Source organism: Electrona antarctica (assembly GCF_951216825.1).
Source record: "Electrona antarctica genome assembly, chromosome: 18".
NCBI classification, from domain to species: domain Eukaryota; kingdom Metazoa; phylum Chordata; class Actinopteri; order Myctophiformes; family Myctophidae; genus Electrona; species Electrona antarctica.
In genome coordinates this window covers 31,139,784-31,161,746 of record NC_136799.1, presented here as the reverse complement: position 1 = coordinate 31,161,746, position 21,963 = coordinate 31,139,784, and the positions used below count along the sequence as shown (strand labels likewise).

Here is a 21,963-nt window from a genome sequence, read left to right as displayed (position 1 = left end):
CTTGGTAGACCAAAGGCAGTTCAGCGTTCGTCACAGAAGTGGGCCGTGGGCATAGCACAAGCGGTATAGGCTTTGGAATAGCGCCAGTCGGAAGTAATCAGAGTCCATTCTGTGTGGGACATATTTGGGCAATACTTGCGTCATGTTTATGACGTCAGAACTTTGACGTCAGCCTGGAAGTCCGTATTTGGGCAAGACTGACGGCCTGGTGGAGATTCTCTCACCTAATGCAACTTTGTAGGTTTTGTTGTGTTTGTGTCGTAGAGTGTCTGGGAGCATGGCATTTGAGATCGCTGTGCTGTAACATCGTGGGATAATGACAGACTAGGCTTCCTGCATCCTTTTTCACAACTGGCTGACTAGTAGATGTGTACGATGGGACTGTGAAAGACCAGGCCTCCTCGTAGCGCCAGGACAAGGTGAAGCACTGAGCCTCCCTGGATCTTGTACTCCGCTACCGTCTTGTCATCGTTCATCTGTTTCCCGCTGTAGATGAGTCTTTGTTGCTGAGGTGGGATTCCTTCCTTCTCCTCAACCCTCTCCTTGATTCGTTCCACCTTGTCAGTGGGCTCGATGTCGATCTCTATTTCTTTCCCCGTTAGCGTCTTTACTTTGATCAGCATCTTGAGTTAGGAGCATAAAGCAAAAGCACCTATACGTCTTTTTTATCTCTCTATCTGAACATTGACCCACAACATTACCTTATTTATATAGTCCGAGGCCGCTCTGGTCTGATGTCACACACAACACAAACCCTTGCCTAATGACGTCACTTGGTGCGCGTGTGTGTCCTGAATTTGGTATTGTGGTACAGTGGTCCTCGATCTGTGGGTCTGGGCGATCAGGGGGGTCACCAAAAGATTTTTGGGGGGTTCCCCAGATGACGAAGTGACAATTTAAGGACTTTTAATACCTAATAAAAAGAAGGCAAAAGAAATTAAATGTCAAAAGACTATGACTGCATCAATAGTAACAAACTGTACTATAAAAACTGATCAAACACCATATAGCTCACAAGCTTGTAGATCTGCTATTTTCATATTATGTATCTGTGGAACAGAATACATAATATCGAATGCCTCAATGCCTTTCCTGGGTGGGGGTCCCCACTGAGTTATTATGGTTATTTTGGGGGGTCGCGGCCTGGAAAGGTTGAAACTAGTACTTGGGAGGCCATTATACAGTATGATTCATGATGTTGAATTTAAAATAATGGACAAAACAATCAGTTGTGAAGGTTGTATTCTTCAACTGTCCCACTGCAGTGAGAGCTAATAGTGAAACAGAAAGTGTCAGGTGTCAAGATGTAAAGGGAACAAAACTTACCAACATCTGTTACTGCTGCATGCGATTTACTGTATCTGTGGAAAATGCGCCAATGTCACGCAGGGGCTGTGTTCAATGCATATAGAGTTCAGACTACATGACCGTAGTCCTGATTTTCCACTCGCCGACAGTGTTTGGACATCGCTGACAAAAGCCCCAGATCAGAGTCAAATCGGCACTCACTCCCGTGAGCTTTGATCGTCATATGTGAACTGTTCAAAGACGTGATCCGAGCATGACCAGGTCACTCGCCGATGTATTGCAGACGCCACATACATAATTAGGCAAGCTAAATATCTGGCGAGTTGAATCCTGTAGTATTAGTGCTGGGTCGTTTGCAAGGAACTCGTTCTTTTGGGTGAACAAAAAAATTACTAAATCGATTCAGGTGAGCTCTTATACAATAGTAAAACTCATTGGACTGAGATAGTAGCCAATGGCCCTGTTAAAGGGGAAAACCACCCATTTTCAACATTTTACTATGTCAGTAATATACCTTTAGAGCTGTTGTGTGGAAATAATAAGTCCCCCCATTTTGTGTTTCCTAGAACAGTAATTATGAAAAAAATCATTAACATGGTGAAACACATCTTGATGACATCATCAAGATGTGTTTTACCATGTTAATGATTTTTTTCAGACCTCTAGTTCTAGGAAACACAGAATGGGAAAACTTTTTTTATTATTTCCACACAACAGCTCTAAGGTACATTAATGACATAGTAAAATGTTGAAAATGAGTGGAATGCCCCTTTAAGTTCCTGTATCCCTTCTGACAACAAAGTCAGAGAACAAAATTACCGTGATTTTGGTCACCGAAAGAAACTGTGATCTCGTTCACTGAGCGAAGGAGACAGTCTCTCAGTGACTGTGTAATGTGCATCCCTGCGATGGAATGACTGAACTGATAACTTTGTTCAGTGAGCAAAATCAGATCTGCGGAAGCTGTCTCTCACTCAGTATCCTGTGCATGATCCCAGAGGGAAATTACTTTGTCACAGCAGCGACACCATACAGTGCAAAACAACACGTCACAATAAGCAATCATGTAAAAAAAATATTTATATATGAGTGACTGACATACTATTATGGCAGAAATTCAAAAAGAGTTCTGCAAACTGTGCCTTGCCCTACACTTATAGCTATGCCCAATGCCCATTCATCAATCAACTGTTAACAGTTTGACTGCGGAACACGCTAAACCCGTCTTTTTCCCATTGTCTTTGACTCTTTCCCTGCGGAACATGCTTTTGTTTTATATGTTTAATTCGCCGTTTTTGATAATTTTTAAGACATACGGGGCTTCCGTCGGTCATCCGTGAAAAAAAACACTGACGATCGATTCCTAAGGCTTCTGGGAAACCGAGGCTCTATGCGTTGCCTACGGTGCGTGCCGGCCGCTTCCTGCTTGATCTGTTCCTTGTTATGTTTCGCATTGCCGCGGTGGTGGAATCCCCGACTCAAACACAAACAATGGGACTATTTTCAGGTGGATTTTCATGAAATTAAGTTACTATTGTGACTGGCAGGGAACGGGAGTTAGATATTGATTTATAACGCAGTAAATGTGTTAAAATAAACATTTACATTATTGAAATACGAGCACATAAAAGGTTTTGTTGGCTCTATCTGAAAGTGCTGTGATGTTTGGATCCCGTCTCCCAGAGAGCATAGTGTTGTTATTGGTGATAGAATGCATGTTACTGTACCTACTGTACAGTATGTACTTGTCCTTTTACACTTCACTATCCCACCATTGTTCTGGCATTGGTTTTTGCTGTTTTACATTTACATTGTATTGTTGTTACCCTATTGTGGTGGGATCACTAAGGCGATCACACTATACTGTTAACTTATGGCCCATTTCATATTCCACCCTGTTTTATGGTCTGTCCCAATTACGTTTTTTTCACATTGGCCTGTCATAGAGGCCGATTTGTGACAGTAACCCTACAGATTTTGTCCAAACATCACACAAATCGGTACACAGTATCTCTATAGTTACAGTGTGTCCACCCACTGTTTTTCTTAAGAACAGGCTACAGCAATAGGGCGTGGGGTCAACACAATCATTAGGGGTCATCCTCTGGGGAAGCATAAAGGTGCAGTAAAAACAAAACAAAAAACAAGTGGCCTAAGTGGCTCTAGATGAGCGGCCATGATGGCATCCCCAAAGTTCTCTGCGGAGCATGGAGGTGCAAGACAATTCCATGACATTCCAGCCAGTAGTTCCCAAGATAATGTTGTTTGGGATGGAGGGACAGACGTGCATGTGTACGTACGTACGTACCTACAGTTAAACTTAAAAACACAACAGTATTTACCAGTCAGCCAAACAATAGCTGGAACCATGTCAGCCTAGCAAAAACGCACTGTGGGAAAATCAATTTGACAATCTATAAATCGGTGGCTTGAGTCACTATATCTACCTGGATCATATGGGAGGAAGATATAAGATGGAAAAGAGATGCATATATATTTCCACTGTATTTTTGTGTCGCTCAACCCTGACTCTCTGCATGCATCCACTGGGCCTCAGACATGCAGTCTTCTCATTACCCAACACTTTGTATCGAGGAAGCTTGCGGCTAGGACAGACCTTCCCTCTCCTCTGTGCTGATTAGTGAGTCAGAACACACAACCACTTGCACCATTCATTAACAATTCTTCTGCGCACCTCCTTCCACCTCCCTCTGTCTCCCCAGTCGTCCCTGCACCTCTCCTGCTGTACCATCCACCTTATGATGCACCATCATTCACCTCCACGGAGCCATTCTCTCCCTGAATGGGATCATAATCGGCCCAGCTTCGCTTTTAATGGCCAAAGTGACAATACCTTGTGTGTGTGTGTGCGAGGCGAGCTCGCAGGAATAAAGCGTGTGCGGCGCGCGCGTGCGGGCGTGTCTGTGTGTGTGTCTGTGAGTGTCTGACACCTCTGCAGTTGTACGGCTGAACGCAGGCAGATGTGGCCACCGGAGCGGAACTGCCTGAGCGCGCGGAAGAGACTTGGCCATTAATGAGATGGTGACAAAACTCACATACTCCAATTAAAGGGAGTGAATAGAGGCCGTTTGAAATATGGTGAGTGGGAAAGGCAGGAGAGTCGACAAGGATATCCTATAGGGAAGGTCTTTACATGTAAATGGAGGAGCGGTTGTGGGCGATTTGGAGAGGAATAACCTGAACGCCCGCCGTGAAGTGTGACAGCGGCAGCAGCTCAGTGGCGCCGTTAGAAGGTAATTGCCCTGATAGTTGCTAACAAAGGTGTCATTCCCGCTCAGGAATGTTCTGCTGATGTTATAAAACCGGGTCCAAAACAAAATCAATAAACACATGAATAAACATATCAAATACATTCTAAAATAATAAAGAGAAAAGTGGAGTGTTTCAACTTGTTTTCCCCCTCCCAATGTGCGTAGCAGTCTTGTGTATGTGTAGGTTATACACCCCACCATGGACTACAACCATGTTTTCTTCTTCCTTTCTGTTTAATGGCTAGAGCGAAAGGCCATGAGGCATCAAGACTGTCCACTTGACCCACTGGCTGGAATATTTACATGTCACCATTTAGCAGTGCTTGACCCCGTCTCTGTGAGCGCCACTCCGCCAGAGACTTGCCGAGGCTGTCAGGTGCAACAGGGCAATGCCTGATTTGTATAGCTACTGGGTCTACAGCAGACGATTTACAATGTGTCACACTGACGCGTTATGAACGTGTAGATTGGCTATTTTCGGTGCACGCAACTAAGTATAAATCACCGTTAACAACATCCCTCTCCCGAGCCCCTCCCCAGATTCATATCAACCAGTCAGCCAACGTGTGTGTGTGTGTGTGTGTGTGTGTGTGTGTGTGTGTGTGTGTGTGTGTGTGTGTGTGTGTGTGTGTAAGAGAGAGAGAGTGAGTAGGTGTGTGTTCTATCAAATTACTGGTGAGTGGTGAGGGACTGGCTTTCTGGGTCACTCTCCTGCTCCTTTTGTCTTGCGCTGTCTTATTTTCACCAGCTTGTGCTTCCCATATACCTTTGGAGTTATGTGGGAAATAGAGGGCCTGAGGCAAAGTGGAGAAAGATAAAGTATGGTGTCATTAGCTAGTGGCTCTAATGATTCGATTTGTACTCTGTCTCTCGGCCCGTTTCGCTGCTGTCCTGCTCACAGATAATCAGAGGAGAGAATCATTCTTTCTACAGACACTGGAGAATGTAGTATGTACGGTTCAGTGTAGGCGTACGTATGGCTCTGGGTGGTCAGTTCACGTGGCGGCGTTCGCCCATTCGTCTGCTCCGTTTGCTTTATAGAAGAGAACCCACTGCACACTGTGTTATTGTTACGTGTGTAGGTGGTCACACTTTTTTTGTGCAGTGTGTGTGTGTGTGTGTGTGTGTGTGTGTGTGCGCGCGTGTGTTATGAAGAAACCAAAAGAATCCCAACATAAAGTGGTATGTAGGTAGTCGGTGAGTCCTGTTGCTACAGTGCTGTATAGTGTGTGCTTGGTATGTTGGACCCCGAGCTGCAGTCAGCATTGATCGACCTCCCTCCCTGGACACTCGGTGCAGCACGACCCCTCCAGCAACCAGCCGGTAATTGATCCTGTACTACCGTTGTGGGTTCCCATGGCACACTGACTCTGTGTGTGTGCGCGTGTGCGTGCATGCGTGTGTGTGCGTGTGTGTGTGTGCGTGTGTGTGTGTGCGTGCTCTACAGCTCCTTTCCCCCGGCTGGGCTCTCAGCAGCATGTCCCACCACCATGCTAACCTCTCCGTTGCATTCAGAGAGTATCCCAAGGCCACAGTGATGGGCAGAGCGCTATATGTCTGCATTTGGATAGATCTATTCTATCCCCTCATTGCTTTATTCACTCTTCTCTCCCTTCTTTCCACTTCCTCCATTCGCTCGACGTCACTCTGTCTGTCTGTCTGTCTGTCTGTCTGTCTGTCTGTCTGTCTGTCTGTCTGTCTGTCTGTCTGTCTGTCTCTCTCTTTCCACTCAGTCTGCAATCCATTCATGCTGCAGAGAGAGCATGAGCCCAATGATCAAAAAGGCCCCTGATTTTATGCAGATGAAAGTAAATCAACGCTCCTCCGAGTTGTTTCAATGCTCCGCCACGCTCGATTGTCTAGCCATTTCGAGCGGCCCGCTCACCATAAAGGAGCCCATTTCGCTTCCATCCACTCGGAGACAGACACGCGGGGAGTGCCAGGTGAAAGACTGTCTTGCTTTGGCTGGAAGATTAGCAGCTGCCAGGAAGCTTTCAGAAGCTCAGAAAAGATACGCACGCAGGCATGCACGCACACACACACACGCATGCACGCGTGAGCGAGCACACACGCACGCACACACGCACAAAGAAACACACGCACACACACACAAAGAAACACACACACACACACAATGAAACACACACATTCACAATGAAACACGCGCGCACACACTTTACTTTACTCAGAGGCTCATCAGAGCGTTTGGAGATTTCCTTCAGCCGCTGTAGCAGTGTGTGTGCTGATTCAAAGCGCTGTGGGTTTTGCCTCTGCCAAATTACAAGCTCCATTTGCCAGCCTAATTAACGGTTCATAGCACTGTGTGCAATTTATTGCCGCGGCCCTGGCGTGGGCCAAACCAAACAGGACAGACCTCACAGATAACCGTAAACTTGTAACTCGGCCCTGGAAGCTGACACCTTCAAAAAACAAACTTGTTACAGGGAGTCTGTTTATATACCCTCTCTCTCTCTCTCTCTCTCTCTCTCTCTCTCTCTCTCTCTCTCTCTCTCTCTCTCTCTCTCTCTCTCTCTCTCTCTCTCTCTCTCTCTCTCTCTCTCTCTCTCTCTCTCTCTCTCTCTCTCTCTCTCTCTCTCTCTCTCTCCTCTCTCTCTCCTCGCTCCACTGTCTCAGCTGACAGTTACTTGACTGTTTCACTTCACGGTCTCCGTGGCGATGGTTGTTAAGAGGGAAAAGCAAGGCTCACAACCTCTTCCTTTTGACTGCAATTCGTTGTGTGTTTGTCAGTGGGTGCCCTTGTGGTCAATACTGTTTAGATGCACGGCTGAAATGTGAATCCCAAGGAGAGGACAGGACAAGACGAGACAAGACAAGTGAGGAATTGCATCCGAAACTCCTGAAGTCGCCCCCAAAACAAGTTCACCCATGGTGTGCTTATTGGCCAATATAAGATTCACTGGAACATAAAGGTGTTGACGACACACAAACACAAGTGTAAACCTAACCTTTATCTTTGAGACACACGAGGTAAGAGGAAAAGGAATAAAGCTCATATGTGTCTTTTTTTTTTAAGAAAAAAGAGAGAGAATTTGACAGCCTCGCAGTCTGTCATCAGTAATCAGTTGCTCTTTGGGGAGATGCACAGACATACGCACGCATGTGCACACACACAAACACACACACGCATGTGCACACACACGCACGCACGCACGCACGCACGCACGCACGCACGCACGCACGCACGCACGCTATTTATTTGAAAAAATAAAAAATAAAACTGCCCAGCAACTGACAGACGGTGGGTTCCAATCCAAGAAGCACCAATTGCTTCCTCAGGCAAGCTGTCCCTACTCCCTGATGCTTCGGCTGCGGTGGAGACGGAGGTGCTGAGAGGTGGCCAATGGGGGGCAGGGGGGGGGGTTGCACGTTTTTAACATGGCCCCCAAGCTGCTCTGTCAAACTCTTGCATCATGCCGTCGTGACAGAGATCATCGTCTAGCCAGCAGACGGGGAGGGAGGGAGGGAGGGAGGGAGGGGAGGGGACGTCCTTGGTGGCTCTGTCTCAGGCCGCAGGAATTGAGACACCGGGACAAATGCCGCCAAGCGACATCCGGTACCAGCCTGTGATAGCTATAGAGGGACAGCATTGCACTGGGAGGGGAATCGGGTGAAGATGATCGATGCGCTGCTGTCCGCGCCCGGGCCCCTAAAATACGTGCTCTACATTTGGCTTTGGAGCTATACCGCCACGTGATAGCAATCCAACATATTCGCTTCAGTGTGGCAACAGTGGGTGCAGATGTTGCAAGCAGGATGTTCACCTTCAAGAGCAATGTAACAGCGGTTTGGACGTCTAATAGAAACTGGGGCTTGGTTCTTTAATAACCAACCAAGCTATCCGAGAAAGAAACCTGTCTTATAGGCGCGTGCATGCGCTTGTGTGTGTGTGTGTGTGTGTGTGTGTGTGTGTGTGTGTGTGTTTGTGGGTGCGTGCGTGCGTGCGTGCGTGCGTGCGTGCGTGCGTGCGTGCGTGCGTGCGTGCGTGCGTGCGTGCGTGCGTGCGTGCGGCTGTGTACATGCGTGCGCATGTGTGTGCTGCTTGAGTTAAATCCCAGTTTGATGGATAGCATGTGTAGTTCAGCCTTGACTGGGTCTGGGTGTTTCATTCCCAGAATTCTTCTAAATTGTCTCCTTTGTATTACCTAGTAGTTTAGTTATTGGGCCCTTATAGTCAACCCTCTGGCTCGGTTGGATTAATGTATTGATTTTTGTCCTGAAGGACCCGCAGGTAAACCTTGGCGCTGTGTGGAGCATCTTTTCCTGTCTTTGTGTGTTTCAATGGAACTGGAATGTTTGTTATCTGTGCCTCTGCTCAGACACATACACTGTAACAGACACACTTCAATGCGTGAACCCTGACATCCCTATTCCGGGGCAGACATTCCTGTGAAAATTGCCAATCTACCCCTCACAATGTGTCGCATAGCGAGCCTGTAGATGCACTGTTTGCAGCGAAGCGATTTGGTGTAGAGGGTAAAAAGGAGGTGAGTAAACATAGAACCCTGGGGGATCCCGGTCACACATGCAAGTAGACATGCACGCACACACGCATGCCATGCACGCACACTCGCCATGCACGCACACACACACATACGCACACACACACACACACACACACACACGCGTACACTCACACACACACACACACACACATCAAGCAGCTAGGCAGAGAAGTTGGACCTGCAAGAAAGAGAAGCAGATCACGGTGATTCTCCACGCTCCTGATTCCGTTCTGTCTCACACACACACACACACACACACACACACACACACACACACACACACACACACACACACACACACACACACACACACACACACACACACACACACACACACACACACACACACACACACACACACACACACACACACACACACTGCAAGTAGATTGCTTCTGAGTTGCACCACATGAGTTCCCTCCCCTGCAGATGTGACCAACTACCTTATAGGTCCAGAAGAAAAAACAGAACAGGAGATAGAAGTTGGATGGGGGAGGAAAAAAAACAGAAAATCAAAAAATGTAGAAAGCTTTCATGTTTCTTGGCTTGTGTTGGGAAATCCTTGGCTCCCTTCTCGGGGGGAACGGCTTTTTGTTGTTGGTTGGAATCACGCTATCAATCAAAGCGGCCTCTAAATGAGACACAGAGGGACGCAGACGAAGCCGTGTTGCTAATTGATCAATGACTTGTTCGAGGAATTAAAAGAGGGCGGCTTGCTTCATTAGCACCAATGTTCCAAATCTTTAACTCCGCGCTTCCTCTCAGAGAAAAACGCCAAAGGGCACATTTGGGCCCTATTTTTTTAAAATAAAAAAATAAGGAAAAAACTAAACTAAATAAAACGGAGAGCAAAAAAAAAAAATCTGAATTGAAAGAATTCACAGTTGAGCTGAATAATTCACAGTGAGTTTACACTGACCCTGACCGTCATCCCTTTCAAAGCCCTTCCGGGCTGGAAGGGATCTTGTATCTTGCTCTGTTGAGCTGATGCTGTGTTCAAAGACAAGGAATCCCCACCTCTTCCTTTCTGTAACAGTGCACACTCTCTCTACACTGTAAAAGTCCACTGTGTTGATGGAACTCTGAGAGTGTACAACATATAACCAAATGGACCTTTTAGGGTCCATGTGCACAGTTAGGAGGACTTTACCGCGTATAGGACTCGGGTCTGTGGCTGAACCCAGTAATGCCACTATCATACAATTGTGCCGCATGGAAATAAAAATGAGAATGAAACAAACGTGACACGTCATATCTCCCTAAGAGGGTGGCCATTAGTGCACACGAAACCGGACCGGGTTTAACTTGTCAGGCGGCTTCAAAGACGACCGCGTGGGCCTCTCGGAAGCCTCCCCCGCTGATGGAAGTATTGATTGTGTGTTCAGATATCTTGAGGCACTGGTGTATAACATTGGGGTTTAAATTCAGCCCTAATGCGCAGCCCATGCATAATTTATGCGGTTCCCATCAAAAGGTAGTAGCAAATGCAAACTAAAGAGGTCTCAAGAAGCTTTTTGTTGAAAGTTTTTTTCACACATCAACAAGCTCAGGGCCCAGTATGATGTTTACGGCAATAGGTCAGTAATCCATGAGAGAGGGAGAGAGACACACATAGAGAGAGAGAACGAGGGAAAAACTACGTTTCATATGCAGTCGAACTTGAGAAGTGGCTTGGGGGCTTTTCATGTATGTGGGAAATATACAGGCTCACGCAGAGACATAAATATTAGATGCAATTTATGATTAAAGAATAAACAATGCATGACAACAGTGTCTGCACTATACCAGCGTATCACACGATTTAATGAGACCCTTTAAATCTGAGCTTTATTGACTTGTAGGCTTAATTTCATAGCCGTACAAGTGTAACACACAACTCGTATTATAGGTCACTCTATTTTTATGTCCCTACGCCTTCCTCTCTACAGCAGCATGTAAGACCAGCATGCATTAGTTGAAGAATGAACGGATCCATTCAGATATTGATCCGTCTGCCAGTATTGACCAGCGTTGCTGCTGGCTGTGCTTTTCCACATGCTAAAGACATTTATTTAGATGGAGAGGTGCATCTACTTGTAATTATGGAACACAGCACAGATCAAAGCCCTGATTCTTATGTGAATATAAGAATCACATAAAAAGAAATCCAATCATGTGGATCTCGGGACCCACATGGGAACGGCATGGCCCCGATGTGGCTCTAGGCCAGCTGACCCAGCTGTGACACACTAAATGTTTGGCAAGGTTACAGCCTGATCCGACCCCCATATTGACTTCCATTATACCGTTAAATATTTCAGAAAATATGGCCTGCTAGCAGTGGGCATACAAAGTCGGTTTGTGAGATTAGCCCCGAACTCTCCGTAAGAGGCTAGCCTCTTACAGAGCCATGCCATAACAAACAGCCATCGAGTTGAGTTGCCATCCCTCCATATTGGATGATCGTAACTGTAACTGAGACCAAAGCACCTGTGGATTTAAAAACGTCATCTGTATTAATTAAGCCTGACACTTCATTGTAGTAATCAAAAATCACACCTGTGTGAAGTGAGGGGCACTCTTATCATCATACATCAGCTCATTCCGGACGCAAATCACATTTTGCTCAGCCAATCAAGTCATCGCTATGGGGTGATCAGCCAATCACAAGCCAATATTTGTGTTCACACAAACCCGGAAAGCTGGGCATAGGAGGGGCTAGCGCCCCTCAAAAAACAAATCTTGTGGATCCAAATGTGTGACTTCATGTTCCAGCCTGTGGGCAAGGTTTCAGCTTGATCAGAGCCGCATTGACTTCCATTATAAAGTTAAAGTTACATTATTTCTATGTATGTGAAAGAAAATAGTGGCAGTATTTCTGTGGCCTATACTGCCTCTCGGTGATCAGTTAAGCCTACAAGTCAATAAAGCTCAGATTTCTCATTAAATTGTGTGATACGCTGGTATAGTGCAGACACTGTTGTCATGCATTGTTTATTCTTTACGCAGACCCTCTTACAGCAGCCGGCTAGCCTCCTGCAGAGCCGTGGCATAAGAATAGCAGATCTACAAACTCACAACATGCCACATTGCAATCATTTGGGAACTTGTAAAGATCTGCTATTTTGTGTGTGCGACTCTACCAGTATGTATAACGATGCACTGACTGCATACAGGGACACTGGGACAGGCACCTTTCCTCGCTGACTTGAAATGGAGAACTTGACACTTTTGATGAGCCCTGTTGAATACAATCCTCAACCTTCATTAAGAAATGCCACTGGACATTTGAGTGAAATACATTTGCAAGGAAAATGTACAGCACACGGCGCCTTGCACTCAATCATATCATGCTCAGGTGGAGGATGGCGGGGGGGCTCGGAGGCGTCTAGCTGCTCAGGTGGAGGATGGCGGGGGGGCTCGGAGGCGTCTAGCTGCTCAGGTGGAGGATGGCGGGGGGGCTCGGAGGCGTCTAGCTGCTCAGCCGATGCGTAGAGCGTCCATGCCCTGAGCTCATACCGTTAACAGGTGGGGCCAAGCAGCAGAGTTTTATTATTTTTTCTCCCCCCCCCCCCCCCTTACCTTTTATTTTATACGCTCTGCTCATTACGCCCTCATGTGTGTCTGGCACAGCAGGAGGCGGGTCTGACAGTGCCCGTCCTCATTACCGGCAGGCCAACACCTGAGAGATGAGATGCATCCTGACACCCAGGGCTGATTCTCACCTCCATTAACACCAACAGGGGGTCGCCATGATCTGATTACTGCAGGGGAGGGAAGGAGGAGACGGGAGGGAGCCGCGGAGGGGAAGGAAGGGTGGCGGGAGGTAGAGGAGGAGGACAGGGATGGAGTGAGAGGCGAGGTGAAGGTACGAATGAAGGTTGATGCGACCGAGGGAGGGAGGGAGGAGGAAGAGAGTGAGCCGAGAGAGGGATGGCTGATGGAGATGATGAGGGAAGTAGGTGGGGGTGCTGTGTGTGCGTGTGCGTGTGTGTGTGTGTGTGTGTGTGTGTGTGTTCATAATGTGCTAAAAGTACAAAAGTATTGGCAATCTTGCTTATACATTTCGGCCAAAATGTACCAAAAGCAAAAGTACATTTTGGCCGAAATGTATGGGGCTGAAGTGGTTACTACATGCATGTTTAGTAATAATAATCAAAAACTACAAAGTGACTATAGTAACTTAAGTTTTCAAATAATTGTAGTGGAGTAAAAAGTACAATATTTGCCTCTGAGATGTAGTGGAGAAGTAAAAGTACAGGACATTGTAAATACTCCAGTAAAGTAAAAGGGGGTGGGGGGTCTGGAGACCACAAGGCAGCACCATGGGGCCTAATGATGGAGGTCATTGGCACGTGGCTCGCTAAGGGAGAACGGCCGTAATCAATACCACCTGATGAGGTGTCTGAGTTCCCTCTGATGTGCATCAAAATGGAATATGTTTTTGCTCCCCGTTTAATCGATGGGAAGAGTGTGAAACTAATTGGGCAAAATTGCGAGGGCATTTATCGATTAATCAAGCAGAAAAACGAGGGGAGCATATCGGAGCCCCCCCCCGCCTCCCGCCCGACATCCGAGGGCGACGACACAGTGTTTTGATTGGCGAAGTGAATCGATACCACGGGATCGCTGGGCTGGCGTGCAAAAAAAAAAGAAAAGTTGGAGGGGCATGAAATATTTAAAGGCGCCGTGGCAACAGCACCTGCGGATCCACACAAAGGCTGAACAAAATCAGACTGGCATCAATTTGGAATGCCAGGAAGCCACATGTCATATAACTGTAGCACCCCTGTAATGCGTTGCAATTTCATGTTTTTTCTTTTGGTAATATGTTTTTGTGTGGACCCCAATGCAGTAAGACTATTGCCATGTGGCATCAGCTAATGGGGATCCTTTTCCAATAAATAAATAAAACTCCTGTCAGCAACAGGATTTATTATTTCTCGCCATAATGTCTACCCTGCTGTGTTACGCCTGATTTAGTTGCGCAACACGTTGCGCACCAAGAATAGCAGATCTGTAAGCTCATAATGTATCACACTACTTGTTGTGAGCTTGTAGATGTGCCAATTCCGGTGTGCGACCCCAGGCGCGCAACTGAAATCACCCTTTACTCACGACTCGTTCCCATTCCACTCATGGACATTTTCAATATACAGTCAATGTCGTGTGCTTTAGTATGGAGCAGGCCTTATAGCGGTTTTATATTTGTATCTTTCCTTCCGCTTCAATCCCCCTGTGCTGGCCCCTGATTTGCACTGTAAGAGATGCGTGTGGTGGAGAATGGTTTTGCATACGGTGGAGTGTCACAGTGGGGTCCCGTGAGGGACAGGAATTGTGGGTCCATAATCTCCCGTCTCTGTAGCGTTGACCCCCCAGGGAGAGTTGGATCAGGCCACTTGATTCAGTCTTTTAGTTCCACCACGGTGCTGTATTCCAGACGCCGGCACAAAAGCCATCTCCCCGGTCGAAAAGGGAAATGGAAATAGCGTTGGGGTGGCGGTGGTGGTGGTGTGTGTGTGTGTGTGTGTGTGTGTGTGTGTGTTTGGAGGGGGGGGTTGCGTTGTGGGGCGCTGCCACCGCCGCCACTCGTACACAAATGTGTTCCACCTCAGGAAGCATTCACATTTCCTGCCCTTGGAGCACATTTACAATGTTACGTAAAAAAAAATAACACGATTAATGGGAATGGTGGCTGTGGTGGGGAGGTGCGGGTGGGGGGCGGGGGCTACTGCTGCAGCCCCCCCGCCCCAACGTAGCCACCCTTTACCTTCCTCTTTTCCTTATTTACTGCTAGGTTACGCATTGTACACAAAGGAACAGGCGGCACGAGAACCATTACTGAGTCGCTAGATGTCAATTTAGGCCAAGAACGCAACCTTTATTAGGAGGGAGAGAGAGAGAGAGAGAGAGAGAGAGAGAGAGAGAGAGAGAGAGAGAGAGAGAGAGAGAGAGAGAGAGGGAGAGAGAGAGACTGACAGAGGCACAAAGGGAAATTAAGAGAGAGAGAGAGAGAGAGAGAGAGAGAGAGAGAGATGATGAGATTAACATAACTGTTGTGAGGGTATTAATTATGCCTAGGCAGATGAGTGATTCACCACATGTATGTACTGGGTCAAGCAGATAAAGGTCATAATTCATAACAACAACGTTTTCTTGTGGAGTGAACTGAAAAGTCTGCTTTCCTTCGGGGAAAGAGGAAGTGCAGGAAAAGAGGAAGGGAAGAGGATGGGGATTCAGTCCGTGGAAGAGGAGGAGGGGGAATGACTGAGGGAAGAGGAGGCGAATCAACGATGCCTGATCAGGTCACCGGGGTGTCAGGGAGGAGGCGAACTTAGTGACTCGCACACACAATTTGCTTAAGGAGAAGTTAACGGTCCAGAGGCTGCCAGGAGGCTCTTGATAAGTGTCTGGATCATGTATTGACCTCCCGGCGGCCTTGCCGTGCTCTTGATTGCCGGTTGGAATCAGCAGGGAGGCTGGTGGTCGGCCTCGCGCTGCTGCTACTCGGCTCTGAAATGTCTGTCAGCGGAGAGACTGCAGGGGCCACATTATTCTGAGTGGAAGTCCGCCGTTTTTTTTTTACCCACTACAGGGCTGCTTACATACTAATGAGAGATGTACTCCACGCACACCACACACACACACCACACACACCACACACACCACACACACCACACCCACGCACACCCACACACACCCACACACACACGCACACCACACACACGGCACCGGGGCTGAATAGCATTACCGTTTGCTGTTCACATATCGCAGGAAATAGGTCTGCGCAATATAGGCTATAGGACATAATCCATAAAAAAACAGCAATTTGAACATGGGCTGCATTTCACCGTATCTCAAATTATTAAGACCAGGACATGTTGATGGATGGAATAGGGTAAAAGTTGAGACCAATCAATAGGCTTTAGCCGCCTGTTCGTAGTTTAGCTAGTTAGCTAGAAGCAACTGTCATACCACGCTTGCGTCCAAAATCAATGCCCCCAACCGGTCTTGAGAACTTCTGTGCACTTTGAGCATTTTCATGGGCATTATAAACATGCAATGAAACCGAGGGCAATTCTTTATTCCTTGCCAGAAGATTGGCACTTGGCCATGTGCATAAATTGCCAGATTGTAGCGGGTGGATGTCAATGGGTCAAGTTCATCTGTGGTTCACTGTGTTGTAGAGCTTTATGATATTGATAGCCCTGTATGGTATACACTCCAGTACATATAAGTATGTATGAGGCTTCCAGCACACATGCTGAATAACAAGAAGGTCAGACCAATCTACCCACCACTGCTCTATGTGAACCCCTTTCAACCCATGGAGTCCCTGCTTGTCCTTGTAGGCGCAATTCTACAGAAATACTCTCAAAGTATTCTCAAATAAATAACATAATATAATAGTATAATGTTTCAAAGAATTTCAACATCAAAATAAAAATAAATAGTGAAAGTAGCAGAACTATACAAGCTCACAACACATCACGACACATTGTGAGTTTATAGATTATAGATAAAATTGCTATTCATCGACAAACTTAGCCTGACACTGAGACTGAAAGCCCTTCCCACTGCAGCCGGTTCTGGGATGGGCATTGCCAAAGAGGCAGTCATCAGTGATTGGTTCACCCCCGAAATCAATCGAAATAGTAGCAAATTACATGCCATCATTGTCCAGCGAGGGGTGCATACGTTGGTTAGACATACTAACAGTCCGACAGGCATTAGCCCAATTACAACTAACCTGTGGCCGAGGTTTGAACTCACCCGTGGCAGGTTAAAACTCATTCGTGGCAGGTTCAAACTCACCCGTGGCAGGTTAAAACTCATTCGTGGCAGGTTCAAACAGTGGCTTCCTGTGAGGTTAGGTTTAGGGTTGGGTTTTGGGTAGGGTGTCGGCCTAATGCCTGTCAGACTGTCGGACCAAACACATGCACCCATCAACCACCCCTTATTCATGTTGCTAATGAGGCTAACCTGTTGCTACCACCTGAAGAAGGCATTTGGTTGCCGAAACGTTGGTAATCTAATAATAAAAAAGTGTTTTGCATCGTGACTACGAGCTGTGCGACCTCTCCTTCCCTGTTTTCTAACCTGTTGCTAACCAACCAACAAACACGGTAAAATAGGAGCGCTACTAGCATGTAAAATATGTCGATGGTAATGTTTCTAAAACCTGTCATTTCTGTAAATAAACTGTATTTATCAAAGGGCGATTTAATAGCGTCCATACGATCACAAATGACCGCAAGCCGGGACCACCATGTCTGTTGTTTGACGTCATCAAGTTGAAACGACGTAGCCTGGCAGGGCCAGACTAATATCACTGCCCAGGGCTTTTTTTTTCTTCCCTGTGGCAGATTTGTCTGGTATCCAGGCTAGAAACAACGATGGCCGTACAGATTTTCAACCGAGATTTACACCGCCATAGACGGCGTCACCAGACCTGAGTCGCCAGAATATATTATTGTAATGGTTAGTGATAATATATTCTGAGTCACCAGAATATATTATTGTAATGGTTAGTGATACAGGGCCTGGAGCAAGCTGGCTATGACAAACTATGTAGGCCTAGAGCTTAAGTATCAGACCTGATAGGAGAGGGAAAAAAATCATAATTGCAGTCAGGATTCAGGAATATGAACAGGTTTTATAACTTTCAGTAGAACTGTAATCGTTATAATAATTCTCAGCTCTTGTGAATATATGCACAAAGATATTTGGCAGGCGCCCGGGAATCATGAGGCTTATAAAAGGAGCACTTACAAATGGAATGGCATAATGTTTTTTCATAGCGCATTGTTTATAGGTACTGTATTGCATCGTATTGCAGCACTGACATTTGACTGCACCTCTGTTTTGACCATTCTCTCTCTCTCTCTCTCTCTCTCGATAATTCTACAGCTACTGAGTGTGAATGCCTCCACATGGCTGTCAAAATGTTATTGTCTTCCTCACCACAAAAATAATAACAATTGACTCGCATAAACAGGTCGGTTATATTTCAGGCAAATATTTCACCGTTTACAGTAAACAAAAAATGATTGATTGATTTGAAATGCATTTTGTTTAAAGATCAAGTGCAGGGCTTTTTCCCCCCTTTTTTAAGAAAAGAAAACAACAAGCAAACAATGGTGGAAGAAATTGTAGCATGAAGCATAAAACTAATATTATTCAATTGTCCACCAACCACAAGTACTTCAACTTCAACTTCAAAGAACTTTATTTTTCCTTTCAGAAACTTCTTTTGTGCAGTGGTAAAAGACAACAGGAAAATACAATGCATACATACACAGTTACTACGTATATAAAAAGACTATAAAAACGACTTTAAAAAACTACTGCTTAAAAGCATAATATTAAAATCAATTCTATGTACTAATCTGATATACTATATGCAACCAGTCCATCCAGGTGAAAAAGGGGGGGGGGGGTGTTCTTTTAGACAGGGGGAGATTCAGCCTAGGCGTTCAAAAGTCTGATGGAGGTGGGCACAAAACTAGTGAGGTTTGACGCTCTAGTATCGCCGGCCTGAGGTCATTAGTTCGTAGTGGGTATGTACAGTACAGTAGGGTGTGTGTTGTCCTCAACTATTTGAGAGGCCTTCTTTATTGTACGTTTTTTTATTGATGCTGCTGAGTGACTCCTGGTTCCTCCAGATGATCTTGCCACTGATCCTAACCACCCTGTCGAGAGGGTTCCGGTTGATGGCACGCATCACACCAAACCATGATGTGATGTTGAAGGTCATTATTGATTCTACAAAAGACTTGTAGAAACCCTGCAGGATCGATGGTCGGACCTGAAGCTTCCTGAGGAAGAACAGTCTTCATTGACACTTGGAATGAATGTTCTCCATGTTGGTCTTGAATGTGAGTTGATGGTCGATGGTGGTTTATACTCTTCGACGTGTTCTATTGCCTGGCCATTTATCTCTAGGGCCAGAGGTGGAGTGGGTGGACCCTGCCTAAAGTCCACCAGCAGCTCCTTAGTTTTGCTGGGGTTTAGGTCCAGGAAGTTGATGCCGATGATGCGGCTATTGGAGTTGGTGGTATCAGTTACAATAAGCGAGTATTTGATGAAGCATGTCAGGGTCTGGGCTGCTGCAGTCATCCGTGTGCAGGGTGAACAGGACTGGTGAGATGACAGATCCTTGTGGTGCCCCGGTGGACGCAGTCCAGCACACATAGTGATTAATGATTAGTTAGTTGTATTAGACTGTAGACTAAAGTCATATGTTGATCTGACCTCATTAAACCCTGTACACTCAAGACACGCTCCATATGGCCAGACCTCATCAAACCCTGCACACTCAAGACACTGGCCAAAGCATTTCCGGGGGTCCCCAGCCAAAAACATTGAGAACCCCTGTTGGTCCTGACTAATACTCATTATATGGCACCATTTCTATCTACTCGCTCTGTGTAATTAAATTGACCTATAGCTAAGCCCCTCCCCAAACTGCTATGGTCCAATCACAGCTAAGCATAACATGGGTTAGACAAACCTCTCCACCAATAGTTTCCCTATATGATAAAACATTGTTTTATAAAAGAAAGAAGAAAGATTTTGAAGGTCTGGTTCCAAAAATGGAGCGAGCGCTTTGCCGGTGGCAGAGGAAACACTGCCACGGCAGAGGAAACACTGCCACGGCAGAGGAAACACTGCCACGGCTGTTGTCGGCAATTGGCGGTGTCGCCGTGGCCGCTGCCGGAGAATGCACTCACAATGATTCAAATTAACCAGGATTTAATGTGTAAAATCCATGATATTTACATTGGAATGAATGAGCCCGGCTGGAAAGTGTCCAAGTGGGAGTGTCTAAGTGGGAGAAGGCAGGGCTTTGCTAAAGGTGAATTACTATAGGAATTAAGTCTCGAGCTAAGCATGCTCTACTCTACTAGGTGTGGTGTTTTAGTGAACACTCAAATTGTCACCTCCAGAAAGTGCCTTTCTTCCCTATAGTGTGAAGTATATAGTTTCACCTACTTCAACATGTGTACAACAATGTACACATGTTGAAAGTGTGTTCTCTTTCGTCCTCCGTAGCAGCAGTTGAGTCATTAATTATGAATGCTGGCTATATTGCGCTCTACAGCAGGGACGTGCACACATATACATCTGTAAAACAACTGCCCTTTCCAGACCATGAATGCAGCATTTACTCTGGTATAAGACATGCAAATGCCACTCCTTTCCATGCCATGCTGGAAGGCAGCATTCAGGAGAATTGCCTTTTTTCCGAAGTCTCCTGAACGTGAACACAGTATTTTGCGCTGAACAAATGTGTTTAGAAATCCATGTCGTATACACTGCATCTCCACTAGCTAAAGAGTGCTGGGTTGTGCCCCGAGAATAGCTGATCTACAAGCTCACAACGCGACCCGGTGTGAGCTTTTAGATCTGCTATTTTCGCTATTTTTGTTCAAAAGTGCCCTCTTATGGGATTTCAGCCCCTGCCTCTCTGACACTCTGTGCACGTGCCTGCTGTACAGAACTAAAGGGTACTACAGTGTACACATTCTGCACGCAGCCTGATGCACGGTCGTCAAATTCACTGTCTTAGGTAACGGATGATATTGACTTTAAATGCTCAAAAAATGCTTGCAAATGTAGGCTATATTTTTTCAGATAATAAGATTCCCGAATACAACCTATTAAATGCTGAGTTAGGGTAGGCTCCAGCACACCTTGATGTCTGTGTCAGGTGTCACAGTATGCACATTAATTGGAATATACTGTATTTCAGCCTGGACCTGAGTTATATTGTCCTTAAAAGTTGTTGAAAGTACTTGGCGTTACAACACTGTGCGGTAGGCAGATTTAACCAAAAAATAATAAGGAATATAATTTCAAAGCAATACTGTGTGATTGTGTGTTGCCTCGCTGTGTGCTTGTACTGTGTGCCGATGTGTGGTGATATTTAGGGGTGGCAGGGGTTCCTTTTAAGACTTCGCTCTGTGTATCATTTCATAAACCTGCCAATTTATACCAGTAGGTAGGCCGGTTTGGTCATTTGAAACACGATTTCAAACTATAATTTGTATTAACCAAAAGAACAATGGGCCTCTGGCATTTACACAGATTCCCACGTCAAGAGTCTGATTCATCAATTTATTTTTATATGTGAATTTTGACGGATGTCTGCTCAAACTCACGTCTGCTCGGAGGCAGACTTACATGGGAGCAAAGCGTGCGTGTGTCGTTAGAATGACTTATACTTCATGCAAAATCAATTACAATAGTGCCGAACCTCAAATAAAATATTTATGTGCCCAACATTTGTCAACACATAAAAAAAGAAAAAGAGATGTCAAACGATATATTGCTTGGATGCATAAGTCATGATGCGAATTCAACCGATTTATATTTCTTTTCAGTTGACACACTTATAGAGCTGAATTATTAGATTATTCTGGCGTGTGTTTGCCGTTTCTGCAAGTGTGGCCACATTTTCGCCCATTGGATTCCAATGTCGTGCTATTCATTTATAATATTGACCACATTAGCACATGAACACATTCTTATCATCCCATGATGAAATATAGCTGTGTCCCTGACTCCATTTCCAATTCCTATGTTGGACAGTAATCAATAATCTCTGATAAAAAAGGGGTATTGGTACCGTGGTATATCCCATATAGAGGGTATGCGCATGCATAAAGGTAATGGCAAATCGAGTTGGAAAGTGAGAGGCAAAGTGAATTTAACATTCTTTAACATTGTTTAATGCAATCAGATAGGACTTTTCTGTTTGGATGTATGTATCATTTTGTACCAGTATCATATTTTTACCTCAGCAAAGGTGAGTGAGTGAGCAATAGCTCAGTATAAAGGCCTTATATAATATCCATTACAAGTTGTATTAGTCTTTG

General features: G+C 45.8%; 1 protein-coding gene across 1 annotated transcript; it reads right to left on the bottom strand.

The window, feature by feature from the left end:
• Positions 1-359: 359 nt before the first annotated feature.
• On the bottom strand, positions 360-623 carry LOC306941846 (ubiquitin-like protein NEDD8; the record flags this gene model as incomplete). Its single annotated transcript, XM_079527485.1, has 1 exon — positions 360-623. The coding sequence occupies one exon, from the start codon at positions 621-623 to the stop codon at positions 360-362; it is 264 nt and encodes an 87-aa protein (XP_079383611.1).
• Between the last annotated feature and the right edge of the window lie 21,340 nt (positions 624-21,963).